Source organism: Nerophis ophidion, linkage group LG04, assembly GCF_033978795.1.
Source record: "Nerophis ophidion isolate RoL-2023_Sa linkage group LG04, RoL_Noph_v1.0, whole genome shotgun sequence".
In the NCBI taxonomy this organism is placed as follows: domain Eukaryota; kingdom Metazoa; phylum Chordata; class Actinopteri; order Syngnathiformes; family Syngnathidae; genus Nerophis; species Nerophis ophidion.
The window spans coordinates 10,897,347-10,920,921 of record NC_084614.1 but is presented as its reverse complement, the minus strand read 5'-3'; the positions used below and the strand labels follow the sequence as shown (position 1 = coordinate 10,920,921).

Genomic DNA, 23,575 nt, shown 5'->3' with positions numbered 1-23,575 from the left:
AATTATTCAAGTATTCAACTAGTCAGCGATTAATTTTAGAATTAGTCGGCTAGTCAAACGATTTTTGCTTATGATCTGCTTTAATATTGTGTTACTTTTAACTCATTTGTAAAACATTTTACAGTAAGTTCAGTTATTATGAAGGCTATAGCAAGCATAATTTGTTTTTATTATTTCAACTAATTTCTCTGAAATACTCATTGAGGCTGTAAAGATTAACCAAACAAAATAATTGATAGTTGATTACTAAAATATTCGATAGATGTAGCCCTACTTCTAGGCTTATTTACCTGACTTATATTTCGCATGTAAATTCCTGGCAGTGAATTGTAAATCTTTCACAATCAACAACTAATCGTTGTGGACAAAGTGGACATGTGTTGATCCACCAAGGAAAAGGCATTTTGCCTCATACACTGCTGTGCAAGAAGATTTTCGGAGCAAGTTTCGGTGTCATGGTGCTCTATCAAAAAGGTGCAATTTTGACATTAGAAGTTGAAGAGAAACTGTAGAAAGTTTTCATTCTAAAGTTCGAGTAATTGACAAATACTTGTACTTTAGAACTTAGTCAAATGCAGCGGAGCCCATTTGAAGCTTAGTGTAGTTGGGAAAGAACATGACTTTTAACAGGAATGGTGATTGGTCTCCACTACTTAAAATAGGTGTGTCAAGGTTCTGGCATTGTATAAGGTGGGAAAAGGTAAACACTGGAGAAGGATTAGTAAAAGAAAAAGGCAATCTCAGATTTGGCTCCATCGGGGGTAATAAATCATACTTGCCAACTCTCCCGGATTTTCCGTGAGACTCCCGAAATTCAGCGCCTCTCCCGAAAACCTCTCGAAAGAAATTTTCTCCCAAAAACATCCCGAAATTCAGCCGGAGCTGGAGGCCATGCCCCCTTCAGCTCCATGCGGACCTGAGTGGGGAAAGCCTTTTTTCACGTCCGCTTTTCCACAATATAAACAGCTTGCCTGCCCAATCACGTCACAACATCTACGGATTTTAATTAAAAAACTGCACACACAAGAAGACGAAACTGAAGAACGAGGTAGTTACAGCCATGGTGACGCCGTCGACGAGCAAAATGAAGAAATACGCTTGCAAGTTCCAAAACGATTGTAAACAAGAATTTCAGTTTATCCAGGAGAGTTGGAAGGGGAAGGGGTATGTTGCCTGTAAATTTTGTAGAACAGACTTCTCCATTGAACACTGTGGCCAAACGGATATACTCAGTCATGAACGGTCAGCGAAGCACAAAGCGTCCGCAGCGCAGCATCGTTCACAACCCAGTGTTACGGGCTACCTCGCAAAATGGTGACCTGATGGTGTAACTTATGCTGAGACAAAGATGGCTATGCTGATAGCTGGAAACAACATCCCATTCTCCTTTGCGGAAGTCTACAACAAATCCGTGAAGGATATGTTCCCGGATTCGGAGATCGCTCGCCAGTACGCAAATGGCAGAACAAAGGTTACTCAAATAATGAAAGGTAAGTGTTGTTGATGTTTTTTAAGTAACCAGCATGCACAGTAGATTTAGTGGAACAACTGTGTTTTTATTACTGTGTATTTGATAGGTGCCGTCTGAAATTCAACTATTTCTTTTATTTATATATACAATAAAATAAATATATATAGCTAGAATTCACTGAAAGTCAAGTATTGTATATATATATATATATATATATATATATATATGAAATACTGGAGTTGGTGAATTGTAGCTGTAAATATACTCCTCCCCTCTTAACCACGCCCCCAATGTCATCAAGGCTCACCTTTAAGGTGATAGAAGAAAGGTACAAATACAGTATAATCAACCAATCAGTGGCAGCATAGGAGAAAGTTCTGGACAATATTCCCTTTTTCATTGCATTGCCCACAATTCGACTAAAGTAACAGAGGTATCACTAGGTTTTAAAGACGAGGGGAGACTTAACCCCGAATATATGAACTAGTTTCTATATAATCATAAAAGCCATGATGTGTTATTATGATTTGCATTATTTACACTTCAGGAGTCTTTATCTATGGGGGATTGTCATCATATAAAAGAGATGATTCAAATCCAATAGTGGATTCCCCCCCAAAAAACAATGGTGCCCAGACAAAATATTCTTCATGATAGTGTGTTATTGTGGCTCTTTTGTTGTATTAATATCAATACTACAGTCTATCAGATACAACAGGTGCTTTGTTGACTTGCACTTCCTGTGGCCCAAATGACAGGCACAAGTGTTGTGAAAGTTTGCTGCAGTGTCACCAGTAACAGACCCTGAAATACAAACTACAAACCTAAGTCTGGTCTCGTGTCACAAGATCTATACGGGCAGCTCCTTCCTCTCATAAAATCTTGTCCTATTTTTTTGTTGTCAAATCAGCCTGCACCAGTGGAGAAGACACAGCCTTCAGGAGGACAAGTGGTGATTTATTCATGATCAACTGGTTTCTGTTCATGCTGCCGAAGGCAAACGCTTTGAGTCGCAGATTCGCAAACAAGTAGGTCACCTTCAGTTCTGTATATTTCAGTTCTCTATGATACGGACTTTCTGAATGAGGAATTTTCTACACTGTTTGACAAAAAAACAGTTGTTTAAATCAATTTACCAAAGTTGAAAAGTTTTACTGCTCAAGATCCAAACACCAAATTTATATGTAATTTATTAGTTTATTTACAATTTGGCCACCATTTCATTTGATTTTCTCCTCTCATTAATATTTACTTATCCTGGTAATATGTACAAATATTGACACAAACAAAAACCTATTTGAATATATTCATTTCTCATGCCGCCCGAATGCAGCTGAGACCCCAAAAAGGGACAAGCGGTAGAAAATGGATGGATGGAAGCTGTACAAATATTGACGTAAATATATGGGCTAAAACATACTAGACATTATATTTAACCTTTTCACCAATTATATCAATATATCACATAATTATTTGAGAATATTGTTGTTAATATCAATAATATGATTATTGTCATAATTATACTGTAATAATTACTGTTTTATTTACAAATATTGTTTTATGAGTACTGGTATCATATGTGTAGATACTATCCTGCTCATGCTGTTGTTGTTGTGTTTTTGTTGTTGTCTCTCGCTGACTTGTCCCCTTTGTCTTCTTTTTTCTTCTTTCCATCCTGACCTGGGGCCCCATGTACAGTATTAAGCTTGGAAAAACCTCGAGTATGCCCTTTTTCACAGCAAAGATCACATGTTTCAAGACTGAATTGGATGTTGAAATGTGCGCTGCCTCATTTCTACCGGCTATCGATAGTTTTGTGACACTCGGAGTTTCTCGTTTGGGTTTTTCCAACATTTTCTTTGAATTACAGTATGTAAAAATAATTGAGGCAAGGACACAAAATTGTTACGGTACAGGGGAAGAAGATGGCACAGAATGCAGGACGTCTTTTAATATTTATATATTAACAATACAATGGAGTGTGAAACTAATCCAAATTGTTTATGTGTGTGACTATGTGTGGCGAGTACCTGTAGAGTGTTACCGGAAGTGTTTAGCAAGGTGCGGAAAGACAAGAGGGGCAAGGCAAGCTCGGTTGTCTGTGGGCAGGCGTGAGGTCAAGGGCAGTGGCGAGGCGTCAAAGTCCATGTCCGGGCAGAAGGTCGAGATTCAAGAGGCAGCCAGGGAACCAGAGTGAATACAGGGAGAGGTCGGGCACTGCTCGAGACCCGGGAACGGAGGAACGCTGCTGGATGACGACAAGGAATACGAGACAAATTAACATGAAGGGGCAGAAACAGAGAGAGAGAGAGAGTGTGCATAGAGCTTAGAGATATACGGCTTACTGTATAGGAACAGGTCGCTACGTTCTGGCCCGGAACACAGGTTTGAACTGGCTTAAGAATCCCAGGAAGCTCATCAGCGGCATGTGTGTTGAGTGGTGATTGATTGGCGATTAAATGCCGCCGCCTGCTGCCGCCGAAATGGCGTGTGCAAAGGATGAATGCACAAAGGAGTGTGCCCGGGCCGTGACAAAAATGTAGTTTTTTGCCACTGCATTCAATGCTTCATATTCATATTAATATTTGTGAGGACATCTATTATTTTATTTATGCGATTATTTTGCCACTTATTGCTGTCACAATGTGTTCCTGTGGCGACTTGTCCAGGGTGTAGCCTGCCTTCTGCCCAAGCGCAGCAGGGATAGGCTCCAGCAACCCCCGCGACCCAGAAAGGGAGAAGCGGTAGAAAACGGATGGATGGAGCACGACCTAGGCTGGACAGCAGCCGCCGGTTGCTGCGACACATCAATGGCACCTCGGTTTCCGTGGGACGGCTGTGACGGCAAGTCGTCTCCTGTGTTATAATAATAAATTGAGGAATCAAACGAGGGACAAAGCCTTTTTTATCCTTTTTGATAGCGCTGGTATGTTTAAATTTGAAAGATTGCAAACCATTACATAATTTTCACTCGAAACTCTAATCTGGCTGTGAGTAGGCTACTTTATGAACACATTTTGTTGTAAAACAATATTTTTATATTGGGGTAATCAGAGTCACCCACTAATATAAAGTTTTACGTATCATACCAATGGACGGTCGTCCTTAGGTGTATGTGGTCAGCTGCCATCGAACGCTAGACTTCAGAAGGGACACACATGGTGCGGTGAGGAAGAAAGGGGACACCCGTCTCGTTAGTTGCAACGACAATCTTTTCAAACACTTCTCTGATTTGGCGATGTACATCCATCTTCTTCTTCACCTTCTTCCTGGAGCCCGACCATTTCTTTTTTATTTGAACAGGTCTGTACATGACTGCTTTCAGAATGATTTGCGTATTTACAGTATAAGGGTACGGAGCCTGGGCGTGCCGAGCCGAGCAAACTTCTGTGGTCATTTCCAAGCTGATTGCGATGTAAAAAAGAAATGTGCTTGGATTAGTGTGCGCGCACACTTTCATACATCTGAACTTTTTCTTGCGTACAGAGTTTTCTGGATTCAAATTTTTGTAGGAAATCCACGCAACTCTTAATACAGAAAGGCCCTCTAAATATTCCACATCTGTACAGCCCCCTTATACAGTAAATCAACAATAAAATTTGCGTAGGTCTCTTAACTGGATAGGTTAAAAAACAAATAAATAATTATATATCATCATAAAAAAAAATATTCAATGCTCCATATTTTGAATATGTACAAATACAGTAGTTCAATAACCCTTTCTGTGCCTTTATATATTTGCTTTGAAATTATTTTTATAACCATGAATGGATACATAATAATGGCATAGTAATGGTAATTGACTATTGTACTACTAATCGATGGGTTTCTGATATCCATTTTATTAAAGTTAAAAGTACCCATGATTGTCACACGCACACTAGGTGTGGCGAAATTATTTTTTTGCATTTGACCCATCACCCTTGTTCACCCCCTGGGAGTTGAGGGGAGCAGTGAGCAGAAACTGTGGCCGCGCGCAGGAATCATTTTTGTTGATTTAACCCTCCATTCCAACCCTTGATGCTGAGTGTCAAGCAAGTAGGTAATGGGTCCTATTTTTATAGTCTCGGCTGAGGTTACCAAAAATACAAAATAATTGAAAAAAATATCTTTATTTAAAAAAATAGTATAAATAAATAAATGCATATACATGAGATGTTCTAAAACTTTTGAACGGCAGTTTACCGGTCAATAGTTTTCTACTATACACACGCCATGACTCAAATATGGCGTGTGTACTGTAGAATATGTTTGTGGTTATTATTGTTTTTATTGTGGGTGTGTGAAACTGCACCATTTGCCTCCCAAATGGCTGAAACATGACCCCCTGAAAACCAGCGTCCACTGCTCAGGAGGAAAGTAAAAAGCTGTCCTCTAATTGAGTTAATGCGACGATTGTCTCCTCCCCAGGTGTCAGTGCTGGGAAAGGTGATTGTCAGCATCATGGGAGACTGGAACCTGTTGGGGAAGCTGCTGGAGAGCGCCCAGGAGCATTCGACCGTGGTGGGCAAAGTGTGGCTGACTGTGCTGTTCATCTTCCGCATCCTGGTGCTGGGGACCGCCGCCGAGAAAGTGTGGGGCGACGAGCAGTCGGGTTTCACCTGCGACACCAAGCAGCCCGGTTGTCAGAACGTCTGCTACGACAAGACCTTCCCCATCTCCCACATCCGCTTCTGGGTGATGCAGATCATCTTCGTGTCCACGCCAACGCTCATCTACCTGGGCCACATCCTGCATCTGGTGCGCATGGAGGAGAAAGTGAAAGAAAAGGAGAAGGAATTTGAGAATGAAAAGGCCAAGAAAGCGCCGATTAAGGACAATCTAGGGCATGTGCGGCTGAAAGGTGCCCTGCTGCGAACGTACGTCCTCAACATCATCTTCAAGACTCTTTTTGAAGTGGCTTTTATCGTAGCTCAGTACTTCCTGTATGGCTTTGAGCTCAAGCCCATGTACACGTGTGACCGCTGGCCGTGTCCCAACGTGGTCAACTGCTACATCTCCAGACCCACGGAGAAGACTATCTTCATCCTCTTCATGCTGGCCGTGGCCGCCATCTCGCTGCTGCTCAATCTGGTGGAAATCTACCATCTTGGCTTCACCAAGTGCCACCAGGGTCTCCGCTACAGGCGCTCGCAGGCCGCCATCAAGGCCGCCAAATCGCCGGATGAGCCCACCAAGCCTTTCGTCCCCAACTACAACTACTTCTCCGCTCGCACCACTGTGCCCGAAGCATTCCCGATGGAGGCCAAGTACAACATGGAGCATGGACCCTACAGCAGCAAGGCGGTGTACAAGCAGAACAGAGACAACATGGCCGTGGAAAAGAAAGGAAAAGTGGACGGAGATGACTTGCAGGAGAGGAAAAGGTCTGCGTCGGTTATTGAGACGTCCATAGAAAGCACGCGCAGAAGCAGCCTATCCAGCAAGCACAGCAATAACAAGAGCAGGATGGATGGTCTAAAAATATAAAGACAAGTTTCATTATGGACATGCCACACAGAAAAACAGCTTCGTTTAAATTGTTCTTTTCGTTTAAAATGTGATTGACAGTTGTGAAGTCCATATGTACTGTTTATTAGGTGTGTCAAAAAAAATAGATTTTCGAATAAATTGTGATTTTTATTTGGAAAAATGTTTAATTGATTAAAGAAAATCAAAAATCGATTTAAAACTTTTTTTATTTGTATTTATCTATTTAGATATTTTTTAAATCTGTCCTGTCAACTCACTCAGACAAATCATATAGTTGCTCATATTTGCTGGAGAAATATACTTTGGAAAAGAGAAGTGTGGGATCCTTCTCTTGTTGCCTTTGTTGCGTTTTGGACGCATATTGATGCCCGAAGTGTCACCCTCAGATGCTACAGGACTTCGGACAGGCAGGATAGTAGGTAAGAACTGATTTTAAAATACAAATGACCAAAAGAACACTTGAACAAAAGGCAAAGAAAAGCGTGCCAACGCACGGAAAGCTAAATGCTAAAGTTTAGCAAGACTCGAGTTCAGAGTCCACAGAAGCGCAAGCCGAGCGTGCGGAAGCTAAGCAAGGACTTAGCAAGGTCAATACAAAAGGCAAGAAAACCAACACAAATGTTGCATAGAGCAAACAAAAGATCCGGAAAGAACTCGGGTAGCAGGCGGACTTAAATACTAACACAACAATCAAAACCAGGTGTGCGTCAAAAAGTCAGTGCAGGTGGAGCAAATGAAGTAGCCAAGGTGACAAATACAAACAAGGAAGTGCTCAAACAAAGGGATCGGCAGAGTCCAAAAATAAACAAAACCCAAAAAGGGATTCAAACATGGACACAAGATGTGATCCGGAAGATGATCACAACACCCTGATTTGTATTTGATAAATGTTTGGGTATCATTTTTTTTTTGTAATTGTATTTGACTTTATTAAATGTTTGGGTAGATTTTTTTTTGTCAAACAAAACCAGTTTTCTTTAAAGTCATATAGAAATTATTTGCAGCTGTTTATATATCTTATGTAGGAATGTCATTATTTATAGAACTGAAACAGAATCAGAATCAAAATCAGAATAGTTTTTATCGCCATTGTTTGAGAAAGTGTTCACAAACTAGGAATTTTTCTTGGTGCAATCGTGCGACATAAAACACATACAACACATAATAGGAAATTAAATGTGAGCTGTAACTGAGCTATCAGATCTTGTTATTGGCACTGGCACCCAATGTTTAAAAAAAAAATTGATTTTGAATCGAGAATCGATTCTGTATCACATCAATAAGAATCTTTTTGAATCAAATCCTGTCATGCCCAAAGATTTATAGCCCTACTCCTTATAATAAAGCTGCACCAAACTAAATCAGACTATGCCACTAATATTATAGCCAGAGGCATCTTTAGTAATTATGAATACCCCATCCATCCATTTCCTACCGCGTATTCCATTTGGGGTTGCGGGGGGTGCTGGTGCCTATCTCAGCTACAATCGGGCGGAAGGCGGCGTACACCCTGGACAAGTCGCCATCTCATCGCAGGGCCAACACAGATAGACAGACAACATTCACACTCAAATTCACACACTAGGGCCAATTTAGTGTTGCTAATCAACCTATCCCCAGATGCATGTCTTTGGAGGTGTGAGGAAGCCGGAGTACCCGGAGGGAACCCACGCATTCACGGGGAGAACATGCAAAATCCACACAGGAAGATCCCCAGCCCGGGATTGAACCCTGACTACTCAGGACCTTCGTATTGTGAGGCAGACGGACTAACCCCTCTTCCACCACAAAGCCCATTCTGAACACTATTTAAAAATAAAAAAAATAAAAAAAATAAAAAATCACATTGGGCCCCCATGACAGCTGTTGTCACCACAATCCTATTTTAGGGGGGGCCCCCTTGGAATTGTCCTGACTTTGCCCCCTAAAGAAAGTTATGTGTTGCTCTGAGAGTTTTCCAAAGTATGAGGACTTCAGAGGAGATAGAGCAGCTTAAGAAAAAATAAAACATATGTTTTAAAGTTATTAAAGGAGCCATAGGTAATACTTTAATGTCAAATCATCATTAAATGGCCCTGATATGTCAACAGGCATTAAGAAATCATGTTATTTTCGAATACCTTTGTAACTGATAACTGTAGGTCAGCCGGTATGTGCTCAGTTCAAAATACATTCGCAGCCCCGAAATCTTGTTATTTTTTTAATTTCGATGCCTTTCCCGCCACTGTTTGACCAAATAGAAAGTCCGTGAGTGTGTCACATCCAGGTTGACACACTCACTAATGACAAACCGCCCTCTTCGTCTAGCTACTGGCACTGGTAAAGTTACCAAACATGTCAGACCTTAGTAAATTTAAGAGGCGTTAGGATTTTCAACTTATTCATGAAAAAGCAGTAAACAAAACAAGGATTTTTATCGAGAACACCTTTGAAAATGGGAAACGATTGAAGGTGGAGAAGATTTTTTCATCTGACGCCATCCATCCATCCATTTTCTTCCACTTATCCGAGGTCGAGTTGCGGGGTCAGCAGCCTAAGCAGAGAAGCCCAGACTTCCCTCTTCCCAGCTACATTGTCCAGCTCCTCCCAGGGGATCCCGAGGTGTTCCCAGGCCAACCAGGAGACATAGTGTTCCCAACATGTCCTGGGTCTTCCCCTTGGCCTCTTGCCGGTCGGGAGGCGTTCGGGTGGCATCCTGAGCAGATGCCCGAACCACCTCATTTGGCTTCTCTCGATGTGGAGAAGCAGCGGCTTTAGTTTGAAATACTCCAGGATGACAGAGCTTCTCACCCTATCTCTAAGGGAGAGCCCCGCCACCTGGCGGAGGAAACTAATTTCGGCCGCTTGTACCCGTGATCTTGTCCTTTCGGTCATAACCCAAAGCTCATGACCATAAGTGAGGATGGGTACGTAGATCGACCGGTAAATTGAGAGCTCTGCCTTCCGGCTCAGCTCCTTCTTCACCACAACGGATCGATACAGTGTGCGCATTACTAAAGACGCTGCACCGAGTCGCCTGTCGACATCACGCTTCACTCTTCCCTAACTCGTGAGCAAGACACCTAAGTACTTGAACTCCTCCACTTGGGGCAAGAGCTGTTCCCCAACTTGAAGATGGCACTCCACCCTTTCCCGGGCGAGAACCATGGACTCGGACTTGGAGGTGCAGATTCTCATCCCAGTCGCTTCACACTCGGCCGTTCCAGTGAGAGCTGAAGATCCTGGCCAGTTGAAGCCATCAGGACCACACCATCTGCAAAAAGCAGAGACCTAATCTTGCACCACCAAACTGGATCCCCTCAACGCCCTGACTGCGCCTAGAAATGCTGTCCATAAAAGTTATGAACAGAATCGGTGACAAAGGGCAGCCTTGGCGGAGTCCAAACCTCACTGGAAACGGGTCCGACTTACTGCCGGCAATGCGGACCAAGCTCTGACACTGATCATACAGGGAGCGGACCACCACAATCAGATAGTCCGATACCCCATACTCTCTGAGTATTCCCCACATGACTTCCTGAGGGACAAGGTCGAATGCCTTCTCCAAGTCCACAAAGCACATGTAGATTGTTCGGGCAAAATGCCATGCACCCTCAAGGACCCTGCCAAGATTATAGAGCTGGTCTACCGTTCCATGACCATGACGAAAACCACAATGTTCCTCCTGGATCCTAAGTTCGACTATCCGCCGTAGCCTCCACTCCAGTACACCTGAAAAGACCTTACCGGGAAGGCTGAGGAGTGTGATCCCATGATAGTTGGAACACACCCTCCGGTTCCCCTTCTTAAAAAGAGGAACCAACACCCTGGTCTGCCAATCCAGAGGTACTCTCCCCGATGTCCACGCAATGTTGCAGAGTCTTGTCGACCAAGACAGCCCCACAGCATCTAGAGCCTTAAGGATCCCCGAGGAACTTTTTAACTACCTCTGCAACCTGAGCCCCAGAAATAGGAGAGCCCACCACAGATTCCCCAGGCACTGCTTCTTCATAGGAAGATGTGTTGGTGGGATTGAGGTCCTGGGTCTAAACGAAATAAGGTAACACTACACACAGTGTGACAAAGTACTGGCAAAGATAAAAAAACAGATGAAAGAGTTGATCCGCATGACCTCAGATGGCATATGAAGAGCAGGCCAGAGGTCCATCAGTTCTTTCACAGGTGGACAGGACAGAACTACAGTCTGTCAGAAAAAAAAAGGTTGCTGAAATGTGCATAAAGGACACTTGAAAGTCACAAGTTCCTGAATCGTGTTTGCACTGCTTTTAGGTTCTTAGGTATGACATCTGGACAGATGTGTTCTCAGTGCACTAAGTGTGTGAAATGTGCACATGCAATCATCAGGGAAGCACGGACTGGGTTAACTTTTGAAAAGTGGCTGTGCTGCAGTCAACAGTGTTCAAATAAATAGGATAACGTGGTGAAAGAAGCTGAACACAACTTACAGTGCCAAATCATATTTGTTGCAGCAACCTGAAAAAACACACAAAAAAATATTATTTTACAAACCACCAGTGATAATATTTAAACCTCCATCAAATCACATAGTCATTAGTCCTCAGTGTAAAAGGACACAATAAATTACATCAACATTGATTAAATCAAAGTTAATGTGTAAGATGCCTGTTAAGACTATTCAATCTGCAACATTTCACACAAATACATTTGAAAGTATTTAGAATTGACCAAAACCATTTTGATGTTATTACATTTATATACTGGCTGATTAACCTAAATTTGCAAGTGCATGACATACAGGCATGGATGTTTATTTTATTATCTTGTTTAATAGTCAGACAAAATAACTGCAAAATAACAAATACAAGTCTAAGGACAGCCTCAGTCATTGTTTTCACAAATGCTGGTGCTATAACGTTACAAACAGTTTCATTATTCTACAGGTTTTGGGGTCTAAATTAAGCACACTGACGGAGCTTCTTGGTTTTTTTTTTACTTTTTTCTTCAGAGCATCATGTTTTCAAAATGAAACTTCAAAAGGCGGGATAGAGTCGCTGAATAAAAAACGTCTCTAAATTAATGCTAAACTTGAACAAGCAGGCAGCGCTGCTCATTCAGTTGAATGAATGGACTGCTCTAGTTAAACCTTAGCCGCGCTAAAAGAGCTAACTGAGCTAACAATCTACACTTTAGCATCACCAGACTGTGCATGGTAGCTTGCTACATGACTAACGTTACATGGCCATCTTAAAAACAAATTGAACTTTCAGAAAAATACATTGAAGCAAGTTTTATGTTGACTACTCACATTCTACTCAATGGTACAGAACTGAGGGGTTAATTTAAGAGTGATGGATTGTGGAAGGCGGAAGTGCGATGACGCATCTCGGCAATTTAGCTTGTGAGTTTTAGCAAGTAACGAAACCGAACTGAAACTAAGAAGAAAACCAATTGAATTAAGAAAATGAGTGCGAAACACAAGAAACTCAAGGAAGACGTGGCGGAGATCAGAAAATCTCTTAACTCCCTGTCGAAGGATGTAAGGACAGTGGCCAAACAGCAAAACACACTCAAGGAGTTGTTGACCGAAATCAAAATGCTGAAAAACATAATCAAGGAGAAAGACAAGAAAATTGTCGACCTAGAAACAAGAATTGACAAATTTGAACAGTACACCAGAATGGACGATCTGATTATAAGCGGACTGGAAATCAAACATCGATCATGTGCAAGAGTGGCCGGGACTCGCAGCAGGGACGCTGACAAGGACGCCGAAGCCCCGCCAGACAAACTTGAGACACTTGAACAGCAAGTAATTAACTTATTCACAAGTAAGAACATGACTCTTCAAAATGGCAGCATTTCGGCGAGCCATACTATCCCCAGGAAGGACAGCAGAACCAACCCAGCTATTGTGATCCGGTTTGTGAATCGAAAACATAAGACAGAGTTACGACTGCAGGGAAGGAAGCCGAAGGGAACTGGGGTTTACATCAATGAATATCTTACAAAGAAGAACGCCGGAATTGCAAGACAAGCACGCATCCTCAGAAAAGAAAACAAGATACAAGCCACATGGACACGGAACTGTAAAATCATGATTCGGCTAAATGGAAAATATGAAGAAGCCAAAGTTGTCACGATTCAAGAGCGCCGCGACTTGGATCAGTATAGATGAGAACTGTTAGGCTTATGACTGACATGGCTCATCCTTGGCTGGAGACTGGGAAGGCTATGCGGCGAGAAGGTGAGACAACTGAGAAACAATAGTTTTCAAGAGCTGAATACACAGACTGTAAATTATATGACTTTAAACATGATGTTGACCCAGATAACCATCTGTTCAACTCAATAAATGCTTCTTCTACTTCACCGAGGAAAGATTTAATGACAATATTAGTTTAGATAATACATTTTCTCTAATACATTTTAACTGTAGAAGCTTATATGCAAATTTCTCGTAGATTGACAAATACTTGAAGACTCTAAATGGCAAATTCAAAATAATATCAATTTCGGAAACGTGGATCGATTAAAACAGAGGTATCGATTTCTCCATTGACGGGTAGAAGAGACAAAAAGGGAGGAGGTGTGGCCCTGTTTGTTGACTGTGACTTGAAATGTAGACCTGTTGAATGTATAACAGTGGTTATCGATGATTTATTTGAATGTGTAACTGTGGAGGTAGACATAGAAAATAAGAGAAATGTAATTGTTACGTGTTTATATAGGATACCTGGGTCTAAGGTAGAAACATTTTATGATAGTCTGGAATAATTATTGTGTAAGGTAAAGGAAAAGAAAACATTCGTCATGTGTGGCGACTATAACATAGACCTGCTAAGCCACACCCAGAAATAAATCAACAAAATACTTCTTAGATGTAGTATACTGTAGAGGGCTTTATCCATTGATCACCAAACCATATAGAATAACGACAAATTGTGCAAAGTTAAGTGATCACATCTTTATAAATTTCATAGAAAATAATATAAAAAGTGGACTACTAATTAATGATTAAAGTGACCACTTACCCATGTTTCTTACTTATGACTGTCAAATGTATAGAAAGAGGGAGGAAAAAACCCGTAGGTATGTAAGGAAAAGGACTGAAGAGGCAATAAATAAGTTTAGGAAGGACTTATTTGAAGCAGACTGAAATGAGGTGTATGTGGGAGAGGCAGATTCTGCATATGAGGCTTTTCTTGATATATATTTATCATTGTATGAAAAGCATTGTCTGAATGTATGGAAACAAGGAAACAGCTACATTAAAATGCCTTGGATTAAAAAGGGACTACAGAATGCTTGTAAAAAGAAAAACAAACTTTGTAGAGACTTCATAAAAGTAAGAACAAAGGATGCTGAAAAGAAATTTAAGGTTTATAAAAACAAATTGATAATAATGAGACAATTTAAAAAAGAATATTGTAAATGTTGGACCCAAATTGACAGAGAGTATTGAAGAACATAAAGATGTACAGAGTGGATGGAGAGGGGGAATCAAAGTGCTACAGTCCATGCTTCTAGGAGATGTTAGTGAAAATGAAACTGTATCAATGGTAACAAAACTGAAAAATAATAATCAACAGACAGTGATGGTATAGACATTATAATTGTGAAAAAGACTATTGACCGTATCATCAAACCTCTTTGTTATGTTTTTAATTTTCTTTTCAAAAAGGGACCTTTCCAAATAGAATGAAGGTAGCAAAAGTAGTTTTATTGAAAAGAACATGCTGTTGAGTAAGAGCCAGTATGGATTCCGAACTAATAGATCCACAGCTTCAGCTGTAATGAATATAATGGAGGATATAGCAACAGCAACTGATAATAAGAAATACACTATAAGGGTGTTTGTCGATCTTAAAAAAGCATTTGACACTATAGATCATTTTATATTATAGTCCAAGTTGCATTCATTTGGTGTGAGGGGAGTAGTTTTAGACGGGCTAAGAAGTTATTTAGATATTAGACAAGAGTTTGTGGATTTTGTGGGTAATACATCTGAACAAATGAGGATTGAATGTGGAATTACACAAGGTTCGGTTTTGGGACCATAATTGTTTATTTTATATATTAATGATATATGTCAGGTATCAAAGTTAATTAAATTTGTTTTATTTGAGGACGACACCAACTTTTATAGTTTGGGACATGACTAAAAAGCGTTATCATATATTATTGAACAGGAAATTATTAAACTTAAGAAATGGTTTGATGTCAATAAATTATCATTAAAAAAAAATAGGTTCATGATTTTTTTGTAAGAGGAAAAGGGAGGAAACGATCAAACTGTCAATAGATGGAATTGAAAGAGTTTCTGAACTTAGATTTTTAGGAGTGATACTGGATGACGGTCTGACATGGAAATCTCATATTGCACATGTACCGAAAAATATGTCTAAATGTATTTTTGTATTAAATAAGGTATAATGTGTGTCAGATTATAGTGCAATGCGTATATTGTATTGTGCACTTATATTGCCATATATTAGCTACTGTGTGGAAGTGTGGGGGAACACAAATAAGAGTAACATAAAGGCATTGTATCAACCACAGAAAAGAGCTATAAGGATTATTCATAAAGTAGATTATCTAGAACACACTAACATAATATTTATTATTTCTGCTTTATTGAACTACAGGAGCTAGTTAAGTTACAGACATTACATGTTATATGTGTAGATGTTTAAGACTAAAAGTAAAACATTACCAGCAAATTTCCCAAAAATGATTGTCATCACTTCTGAGAATGAATACCATAGAAGAAAAGGTAATTTCAAACATTAGTATTTAAGGACAACTTTAAAACAAATGTGTATATCAGTGGTGGGGTTTAAACTATGGAATTATCTTTACAATGAGATAAAAGACTGTGTGTGTGAGTGTGTGTGTGTGTGTGTGTGTGTGTGTGTGTGTGTGTGTGTGTGTGTGTGTGTGTGTGCGTGCGTGCGTGCGTGCGTGCGTGTGTGCGTGCGTGCGTGTTCGCGTGCATGTAATAAATTATACAGGACTGCACAGGACCTTCGTATTGTGAGGCAGACACACTAACCCCTCTTCCACTGTGCTGCCCAAAATTCAAGATCCAAGTTTCTAGATTGTTTATTGTCATATGCACATTTAAACAGACAGTTTACCGTACAATGAAAATCTTACTTTGCTAGTCCACCCTTCAACAAGTCACACGGTAGGTCAATGTCATGGCCTATAAATAGTCTGGATCTCAATCCAATTGAAAATCTGTGGTGGAAGTGAAATAGAATGGTCCATGATAAGACTCAAACCTACAAAGCTGATCTGTCAACAGCAATCAGAGAAAGCTGAACTAAGATTGATGAGTACTGTCTGTCGCTGGTTAAGTCTGTGCCTCAGCGACAGCAGGCTGATATAAAAGCCAAAAGTGGTGCAACAAAGTACTAGTGGTGAGTTTAGTTTTTTGAGTGATTCCGTATTTGCTTACTCTGCTTGATCTTAAAAAAATACTCATACTACAACAATTTATATTCTTGATTTATTTTAGTATTTCTTAAAGCTATAACGTTGACTGTTGAAATGACAAGTATTGTGTCTTGTCTGTTATCGGCTTTTTACCCCCACAAAATTAAACAACTGAATAGACGTCCTCCAAGACCGCTAATTCCATTATGTTGTTGTTATTATTGTATGATTCCGTTTCCAAATACTGTATGCTTGTGATCAAGAGAAGGCTGGCTTTATCGCTCATGTGATGTATGAAATGACTTCATGCCCTCTGGGCAAACTCTAGGTTTTTTCAACATTTATGTTGTCGGAAAGGAATTAGGGGTAATGGTTTACCACAAAAACAGACACAAACTCCATAGAACCAATGCAACAGCAACATCCTGCAATCACTTTAACGCTGCAGGATCAAAATTAATGTGTCATCACGTTGCATGTTTTTTATGGTGTTTAAGTCAAATTATTGTTTTTATTTAACAGAGAACATACAGTAGATGACAGGGGTGAGGTACAATAAGGGGCACTAAATCTCAATCCAACAAGGAAGATCTTGATCTGATGCTTTTAATCAAAACATGACAGAACCAAGTGGCATTTTAGTGATTTTTTGATTTATAGTTGGATAACTGTCACAAAGCTGTCTTTGTGACAGTTTCCTTCCAAAATGTTTTTTTCAACCTTTCTGGTTGTTGAAAATGTGGTTTTAAAGGATGCCAATCAGGTCACAAAGACACACTTTCAGAAGAAATGTAACTTCTTGGAAAACATGTGCAACTCACTCTTTTCTTCTAAATACTCATGAAACAGTTGACTGAATCAGCACTAACTAAAAAATACATGCTGCACATGATCTAATTGTCTTTTTACTAAACAAAATGTATGAGCTTTGGTGGAATGACACAAGTACACCCATTGGTCAAAATGGAAGTTGCACAATATAATGGGATAATTATAATTCAAGTTGGGACACGCGGGGTGACCACTTCTTATGCATCAATCGGTGATGTCTCTGCGCCGCGACATGTCTACATTAAAGAGGTTATACTGCTGGCCCCACTATGGCCTGGACGCTCACATTATTAACTGTATCCACTCGGCCTCCATTGCACTCGTTGTTCCCATTGGGTGGAGTTTTTTCCTGCCCTGTTGTGGGATCTGACTGGCTTGTGCAGCCCTTTGAGACATTTGTGATTAAGGGCCATATAAATAAACTTTGATTGATTGATTATAATCCATCCATCCATCCATCATCTTCCGCTTATCCGAGGTCGGGTCGCGGGGGCAGCAGCCTAAGCAGGGAAGCCCAGACTTCCCTATCTCCAGCCACTTCGTCTAGCTCTTCCCGGGGGATCCCGAGGCGTTCCCAGGCCAGCCGGGAGACATAGTCTTCCCAACGTGTCCTGGGTCTTCCCCGTGGCCTCCTACCAGCTGGACGTGCCCTAAACACCTACCTAGGGAGGCGTTCGGGTGGCATCCTGACCAGATGCCCAAACCACCTCATCTGGCTCCTCTCGATGTGAAGGAGCAGCTGCTTTACTTTGAGTTCCTCCCGGATGGCAGAGCTTCTCACCCTATCTCTAAGGGAGAGCCCCGCCACCCGGCGGAGGAAACTCATTTCGGTCGCTTGTACCCGTGATCTTATCCTTTCGGTCATGACCCAAAGCTCATGACCATAGGTGAGGATGGGAACGTAGATCGACCGGTAAATTGAGAGCTTTGCCTTCCGGCTCAGCTCTTTCTTCACCACAACGGATCGATACAACGTCCGCATTACTGAAGACGCCGCACCGATCCGCCTGTCGATCTCACGATCCACTCTTCCCCCACTCGTGAACAAGACTCCTAGGTACTTGAACTCCTCCACTTGGGGCAGGGTCTCCTCCCCAACCCAGAGATGGCACTCCACCCTTTTCCGGGCGAGAACCATGGACTCGGACTTGGAGGTGCTGATTCTCATTCCGGTCGCTTCACACTCGGCTGCGAACCGATCCAGCGAGAGCTGAAGATCCCGGTCAGATGAAGCCATCAGGACTACATCATCTGCAAAAAGCAGAGACCTAATCCCGTGGCCACCAAACCGGATCCCCTCAACGCCTTGGCTGCGCCTAGAAATTCTGTCCATAAAAGTTATGAACAGAATCGGTGACAAAGGACAGCCTTGGCGGAGTCCAACCCTCACTGGAAACGTGTCCGACTTACTGCCAGCAATGCGGATCAAGCTCTGACACTGATCGTACAGGGAGCGGACTGCCACAATCAGACAGTCTGATACCCCATACTCTCTGAGCACTCCCCACAGGACTCCCCGAGGGACACGGTCGAATGCCTTCTCCAAGTCCACAAAGCACATGTAGACTGGTTGGGCAAACTCCCATGCACCCTCAAGAACCCTGCCGAGAGTATAGAGCTGGTCCACAGTTCCACGACCAGGACGAAAACCACACTGTTCCTCCTGAATCCGAGGTTCGACTATCCGGCGAAGCCTCCTCTCCAGTACACCTGAATAAACCTTACCGGGAAGGCTGAGGATTGATTATAATTATCGCAAAAATATGTGTTAAGGATGGAGTTTGTTCGGAAGTGTTGGCCCCATTGCTAATATAATATAACACATATTCTGGAGGCTCTGGGCAGATTACATTAACATGACAACACAAAAGCTGAAATCTGATTGGACAAATACAACATACAAATACTGGAAGCACTGCAGCCGAGAGACATGCAATGAAATGGAGTCAATAGACCAGTGAGTCTCAAACTGGTTCATATACCACCAGTGGTACTGGGGCTCCACTTATTTGAGTCATTATTAAAGTACAGTGTTTTATTTTCCTATTTTCAAACTGTGTGTAATGTTACTGTGGCCAATAATGTTAAATGAAACCTCTGTCTTGTTTTTAATGAATACGTTGGCCTATTACACTACTGTATTTTGACGTTGGTCATTATTGGGGTACTTGGGAGAGCCAAGTGATTTCTGAGGTGGTGCTTGGTGAAAAAAGATTGAGAACCACTGCAATAGAGTGTTGGGAATACATTAATACAATTTCAGAGATTAAAAAAAAAAGAATTTTTAAAAGGGACCTTTGATTATTTTAATCTACATTTGAAACACTTCCTTGTGATCTAGATAATATGTATTGGATATGCTATGGTGTACTTTTTTCTGCAGTCACTTCTAAAACCTGTTTTTTGAGTCTGTCTGCAAGATCTTCCTTTCTGAAAGTGTTCCCAGATGACAAATGAAACCACGCCCCAACCCTCTCCAAAAGTATCATAATTTATCTTTTGGAAAAGTACACTGTATATTGTCACCAATATTGTTCTCCAGACACGATTAAAAATAAATTAAATAAACATTAGGGGATAGGTTGATTGGCAACACTAAATTGGCCCTAGTGTGTGAATGTGAGTGTGAATGTTGTCTGTCTATCTGTGTTGGCCCTGTGATGAGGTGGCGACTTGTCCAGGGTGTACCCCGCCTTCCGCCCGATTGTAGCTGAGTTAGGCGCCAGCACCCCCCGCGACCCCAAAAGGGAATAAGCGGTAGAAAATGGATGGATGGATATATAGAGTCACCAGGTCACTACATTAAGTACACTTTCACATTCCCTGACTGATTCAGACTTGAATAAATAAACAGCTGTTTTAAGCAGCATTTATGTCACTGCATGTTGCACATCAGTTTTATTACAGTACGCGCATACCAAGATTAGATGAAAGTACTTTATCTTACCTTTTCTTTGTGTTTCTTCAAGTCCCTTTAGTGGCTTGTTGGTCTAGGGGTATGATTCTCGCTTAGGGTGTGAGAGGTCCCGGGTTCAAATCCCGGATGAGCCCTTGACATATACACACTTGGTCAAATGTATGAATTTTACCTTGAATTGATTCACGTTGACCCCGACTTAAACAAGTTGAAATACTTATTCGAGTGTTACTATTTAGTGGTCAATTATACGGAATATGTACTGTGCAATCTACAGATAAGAGTTTCGATCAATCAATCAATCAAAGCCTTACTAAAGTCCAAATATGTACATCCACCAAGCTGTGACGTCAAGACGTGGCAAGACTGCAAAACCCAGCAAACAGAGGCATTCAATCTGCATGCAAGCTCAAGCCAAAATGCATAAATCTCATGATTTGATGTTTTGGAATTATTTAACACAACGTTAACAACACTTATAAGTTAGAAAAGATGAAATTCATCCAAGGTCCCCTTTAAGTTGTACAAACCCCGTTTCCATATGAGTTGGGAAATTGTGTTGGATGTAAATATAAACAGAATACAATGATTTGCAAATCCTTTTCAACCCATATTCAGTTGAATGCACTACAAAGACAAGATATTTGGTGTTCAAACTCATAAACATTATATATTTTTTGCAAATAATAATTAACTTAGAAATTCATGGCTGCAACTTTTGCCAAAGTAGTTGGGAAAGGGCATGTTTACCACTGTGTTACATCACCTTTTCTTTTAACAACACTCAATAAACGTTTGGGAACTGAAAAAACTAATTGTTGAAGCTTTGAAAGTGGATTTCTTTCCATTCTTGTTTTATGTAGAGCTTCAATTGTTCAACAGTCCGAGGTTTCCGCTGTCGTATTTTACGCTTCGTAATGCGCCACACATTTTTGATGGGAGACAAGTCTGGACTGCAGGCGGGCCAGGAAAGTACCCGCACTCTTTTTTTTACAAAGCCACGCTGTTGTAACACGTGCTGAATGTGGCTTGGCATTGTCTTGCTGAAATAAGCAGGGGCGTCCATGAAAAATATGGCGCTTAGATGGCAGCATATGTTGTTCCAAAACCTGTATGTACCTTTCAGCATTAATGGTGCCTTCACAGATGTGTAAGTTACCCATGCCTTGGGCACTAATGCACCCCCATACCATCACAGATGCTGGCTTTTGAACTTTGCGTCGATAACAGTCTGGATGGTTCGCTTCCCCTTTGGTCCGGATGACACAATGTCGAATATTTCCAAAAGCAATTTGAAATGTGGACTTGTCAGACCACATAACACTTTTCCACTTTGCATCAGTCCATCATAGATGATCTCGGGCACAGAGAAGCCGGGGGCGTTTCTGGATGCTGTTGATAAATGGCTTTCGCTTTGCAAAGTAGAGCTTTAACTTGCACTTACAGATGTAGCGACCAACTGTATTTAGTGACAGTGGTTTTCTTAAGTGTTCCTGAGCCCATGTGCTGATATCCTTTAGAGATTGATGTCGGTTTTTGATATAGTCAGTGCTGTATGAGGGATCGAAGGTCACGGTCGTTCAATGTTGGTTTCCGGCCATGCCGCTTACGTGGAGTGATTTCTCCAGATTCTCTGAACCTTTTGATGATATTATAGACCGTAGATGTTGAAATCCCTATATTTCTTGCAATTGCACTTTGAGAAACGTTGTTCTTAAACTGTTTGACTATTTGCTCATGCAGTTGTGGACAAAGGGGTGTACCTCGCCCCATCCTTTCTTATGAAAGACTGAGCCTTTTTGGTGGGGCTGTTTTTATACCCAATCATGGCATCCACCTGTTCCCAATTAGCCTGCACACCTGTGGGATGTTCCAAATAAGTGTTTGATGAGCATTCCTAAACTTTATCAGTATTTATTGCCACCTTTCCCAACTTCGTTGTCACGTGTTGCTGGCATCAAAGTCTAAAGTTAATGATTATTTGCAAAAAAAAATGTTTATCAGTTTGTACATCAAATATATTGTCTTTGTAGCATATTCAACTGAATATGGGTTGAAAAGGATTTGCAAATCATTGTATTCCGTTTATTTTTACATCTAACACAATTTCCTAATTCATAAGGAAACGGGGTTTGTAAATGTAGGTCGGTGCTTCTAAGAGTGTTTAGGCTAGTAGAAAATGCCTTGCTGGACCTGCCAACAAAAGTAATGCCACTCATGTATTTAAATGATGGTTAGTAAGATTAATCCGCAGCCTGTAATTTAAAAATGGCCATTCTTTATTCTGATGTACTTTGAACAATAATGGAAAAAAACAACATCATCATCAAGCAACAGAAGTATCACCTAGTCACACATGAAGCTGATAATTTCATACATAAAAACGTTACTCCAGTAATAAAGATTTACACTTTTATCATTGCACTTATATCGGGTCATCTCCTTTACCCAAAAAAACAAAAAAACAGTCATGTGAAGTGCAATTTTGTAGGAATCAAAGCCTTGATTGAATAAACAGATTTCTCAGAAGTCAAACAAACTATAAAGGTTGTGTGAAATGTGCGATATGGCAATTAGCTGAATGGAAAATGTCAAGTCCTCACGTGGCAACGTTACTTTGAAATTGTTGGTTTTGCTTTGAAGATGAAATACATTTGCAAAAAAAGAAGTACATTTGCAAAAAAAAATAAAAAATCATTATTATCATGGACAATTAAAAACGTAGATACACCATAGTCATTTTGAAACACATTTACTGTAATGTATATCTGTGCAATATAGTCAATATATGTTCGGTATAGTCTTCTATTTAAATGCATCACAGAAGCAATACTACTGGAATAATGAAAACAACAGGTACATATTTAAAAAAAAAAATAGAGGCCTGGGTACTATGGCTTTAAGTGATGTTCTTTTACAGCAGTACCTCAGTTTTCATACGATTCTTTTTGACTAAAGATTTTGTTAAAATACAGCCACGTATTTTGTATACCGTCTCAGTTATCGTACAAATGAATATTCAGGTAATAATCTCGTCAAGTATCATTCCACAGAATCAAGTGCCCAAACACGTTAGTGACTTAATCACTCTGTTCTTTCTTTTAATACAACCAGACAAGCCACCATGGGGCCAAATAAAGTTGAGAGTGAGAGCCCTTTGATAACAACAGTCTTTAATAAAGTTAAAAGTAATGTCAAATATTCATTTTTGCATTGTTTTCTGCATGTTAAACTACAAACCCTATTTCCATATGAGTTGGTAAATTGTGTTGGATGTAAATATAAACGGAATACAATGAATTGCAAATCTTTTTCAACCCATATTCAATTGAATGCACTACAAAAACAAGATATTTGATGTTCAAACTCATAAACTTTTTTTTTTTTGCAAATAATAATTAAATTAGAATTTCATGGCTGCAACACGTGCGAAAGTAGTTGGGAAAGGGCATGTTCACCACTGTGTTACATCACCTTTTCTTTTA

At 40.6% G+C, this 23,575-nt stretch overlaps 2 protein-coding genes and 1 non-coding gene across 3 annotated transcripts in view; 2 read left to right on the top strand and 1 right to left on the bottom strand.

Annotated features, from left to right (window-relative positions):
* The first annotated feature begins 2,256 nt into the window (after positions 1 to 2,256).
* LOC133550898 (gap junction alpha-3 protein-like) lies at positions 2,257 to 7,079 on the top strand. Its single transcript, XM_061897027.1, has 2 exons — positions 2,257 to 2,499; positions 5,882 to 7,079. Exon 2 carries the CDS (start codon positions 5,915 to 5,917, stop codon positions 6,938 to 6,940), a length of 1,026 nt encoding a protein of 341 aa, XP_061753011.1. The 5' UTR covers positions 2,257 to 2,499; positions 5,882 to 5,914; the 3' UTR covers positions 6,941 to 7,079.
* Positions 5,620 to 23,575, bottom strand: part of LOC133550897 (TBC1 domain family member 8B-like) — a 71,715-nt gene continuing 53,759 nt past the window's right edge. Inside the window, exons 21-22 of the mRNA XM_061897026.1 lie at positions 11,389 to 11,416; positions 5,620 to 6,208 (exon numbers count right to left, since the gene is read on the bottom strand). Coding sequence (XP_061753010.1) covers positions 6,183 to 6,208; positions 11,389 to 11,416 — 54 coding nt within the window. The 3' untranslated portion in view covers positions 5,620 to 6,182. The remainder of the gene's footprint in view (positions 6,209 to 11,388; positions 11,417 to 23,575) is intronic.
* Positions 20,153 to 20,224, top strand: trnap-agg (transfer RNA proline (anticodon AGG)). The gene has a single exon. It is a non-coding gene; the product is annotated as a tRNA-Pro (tRNA).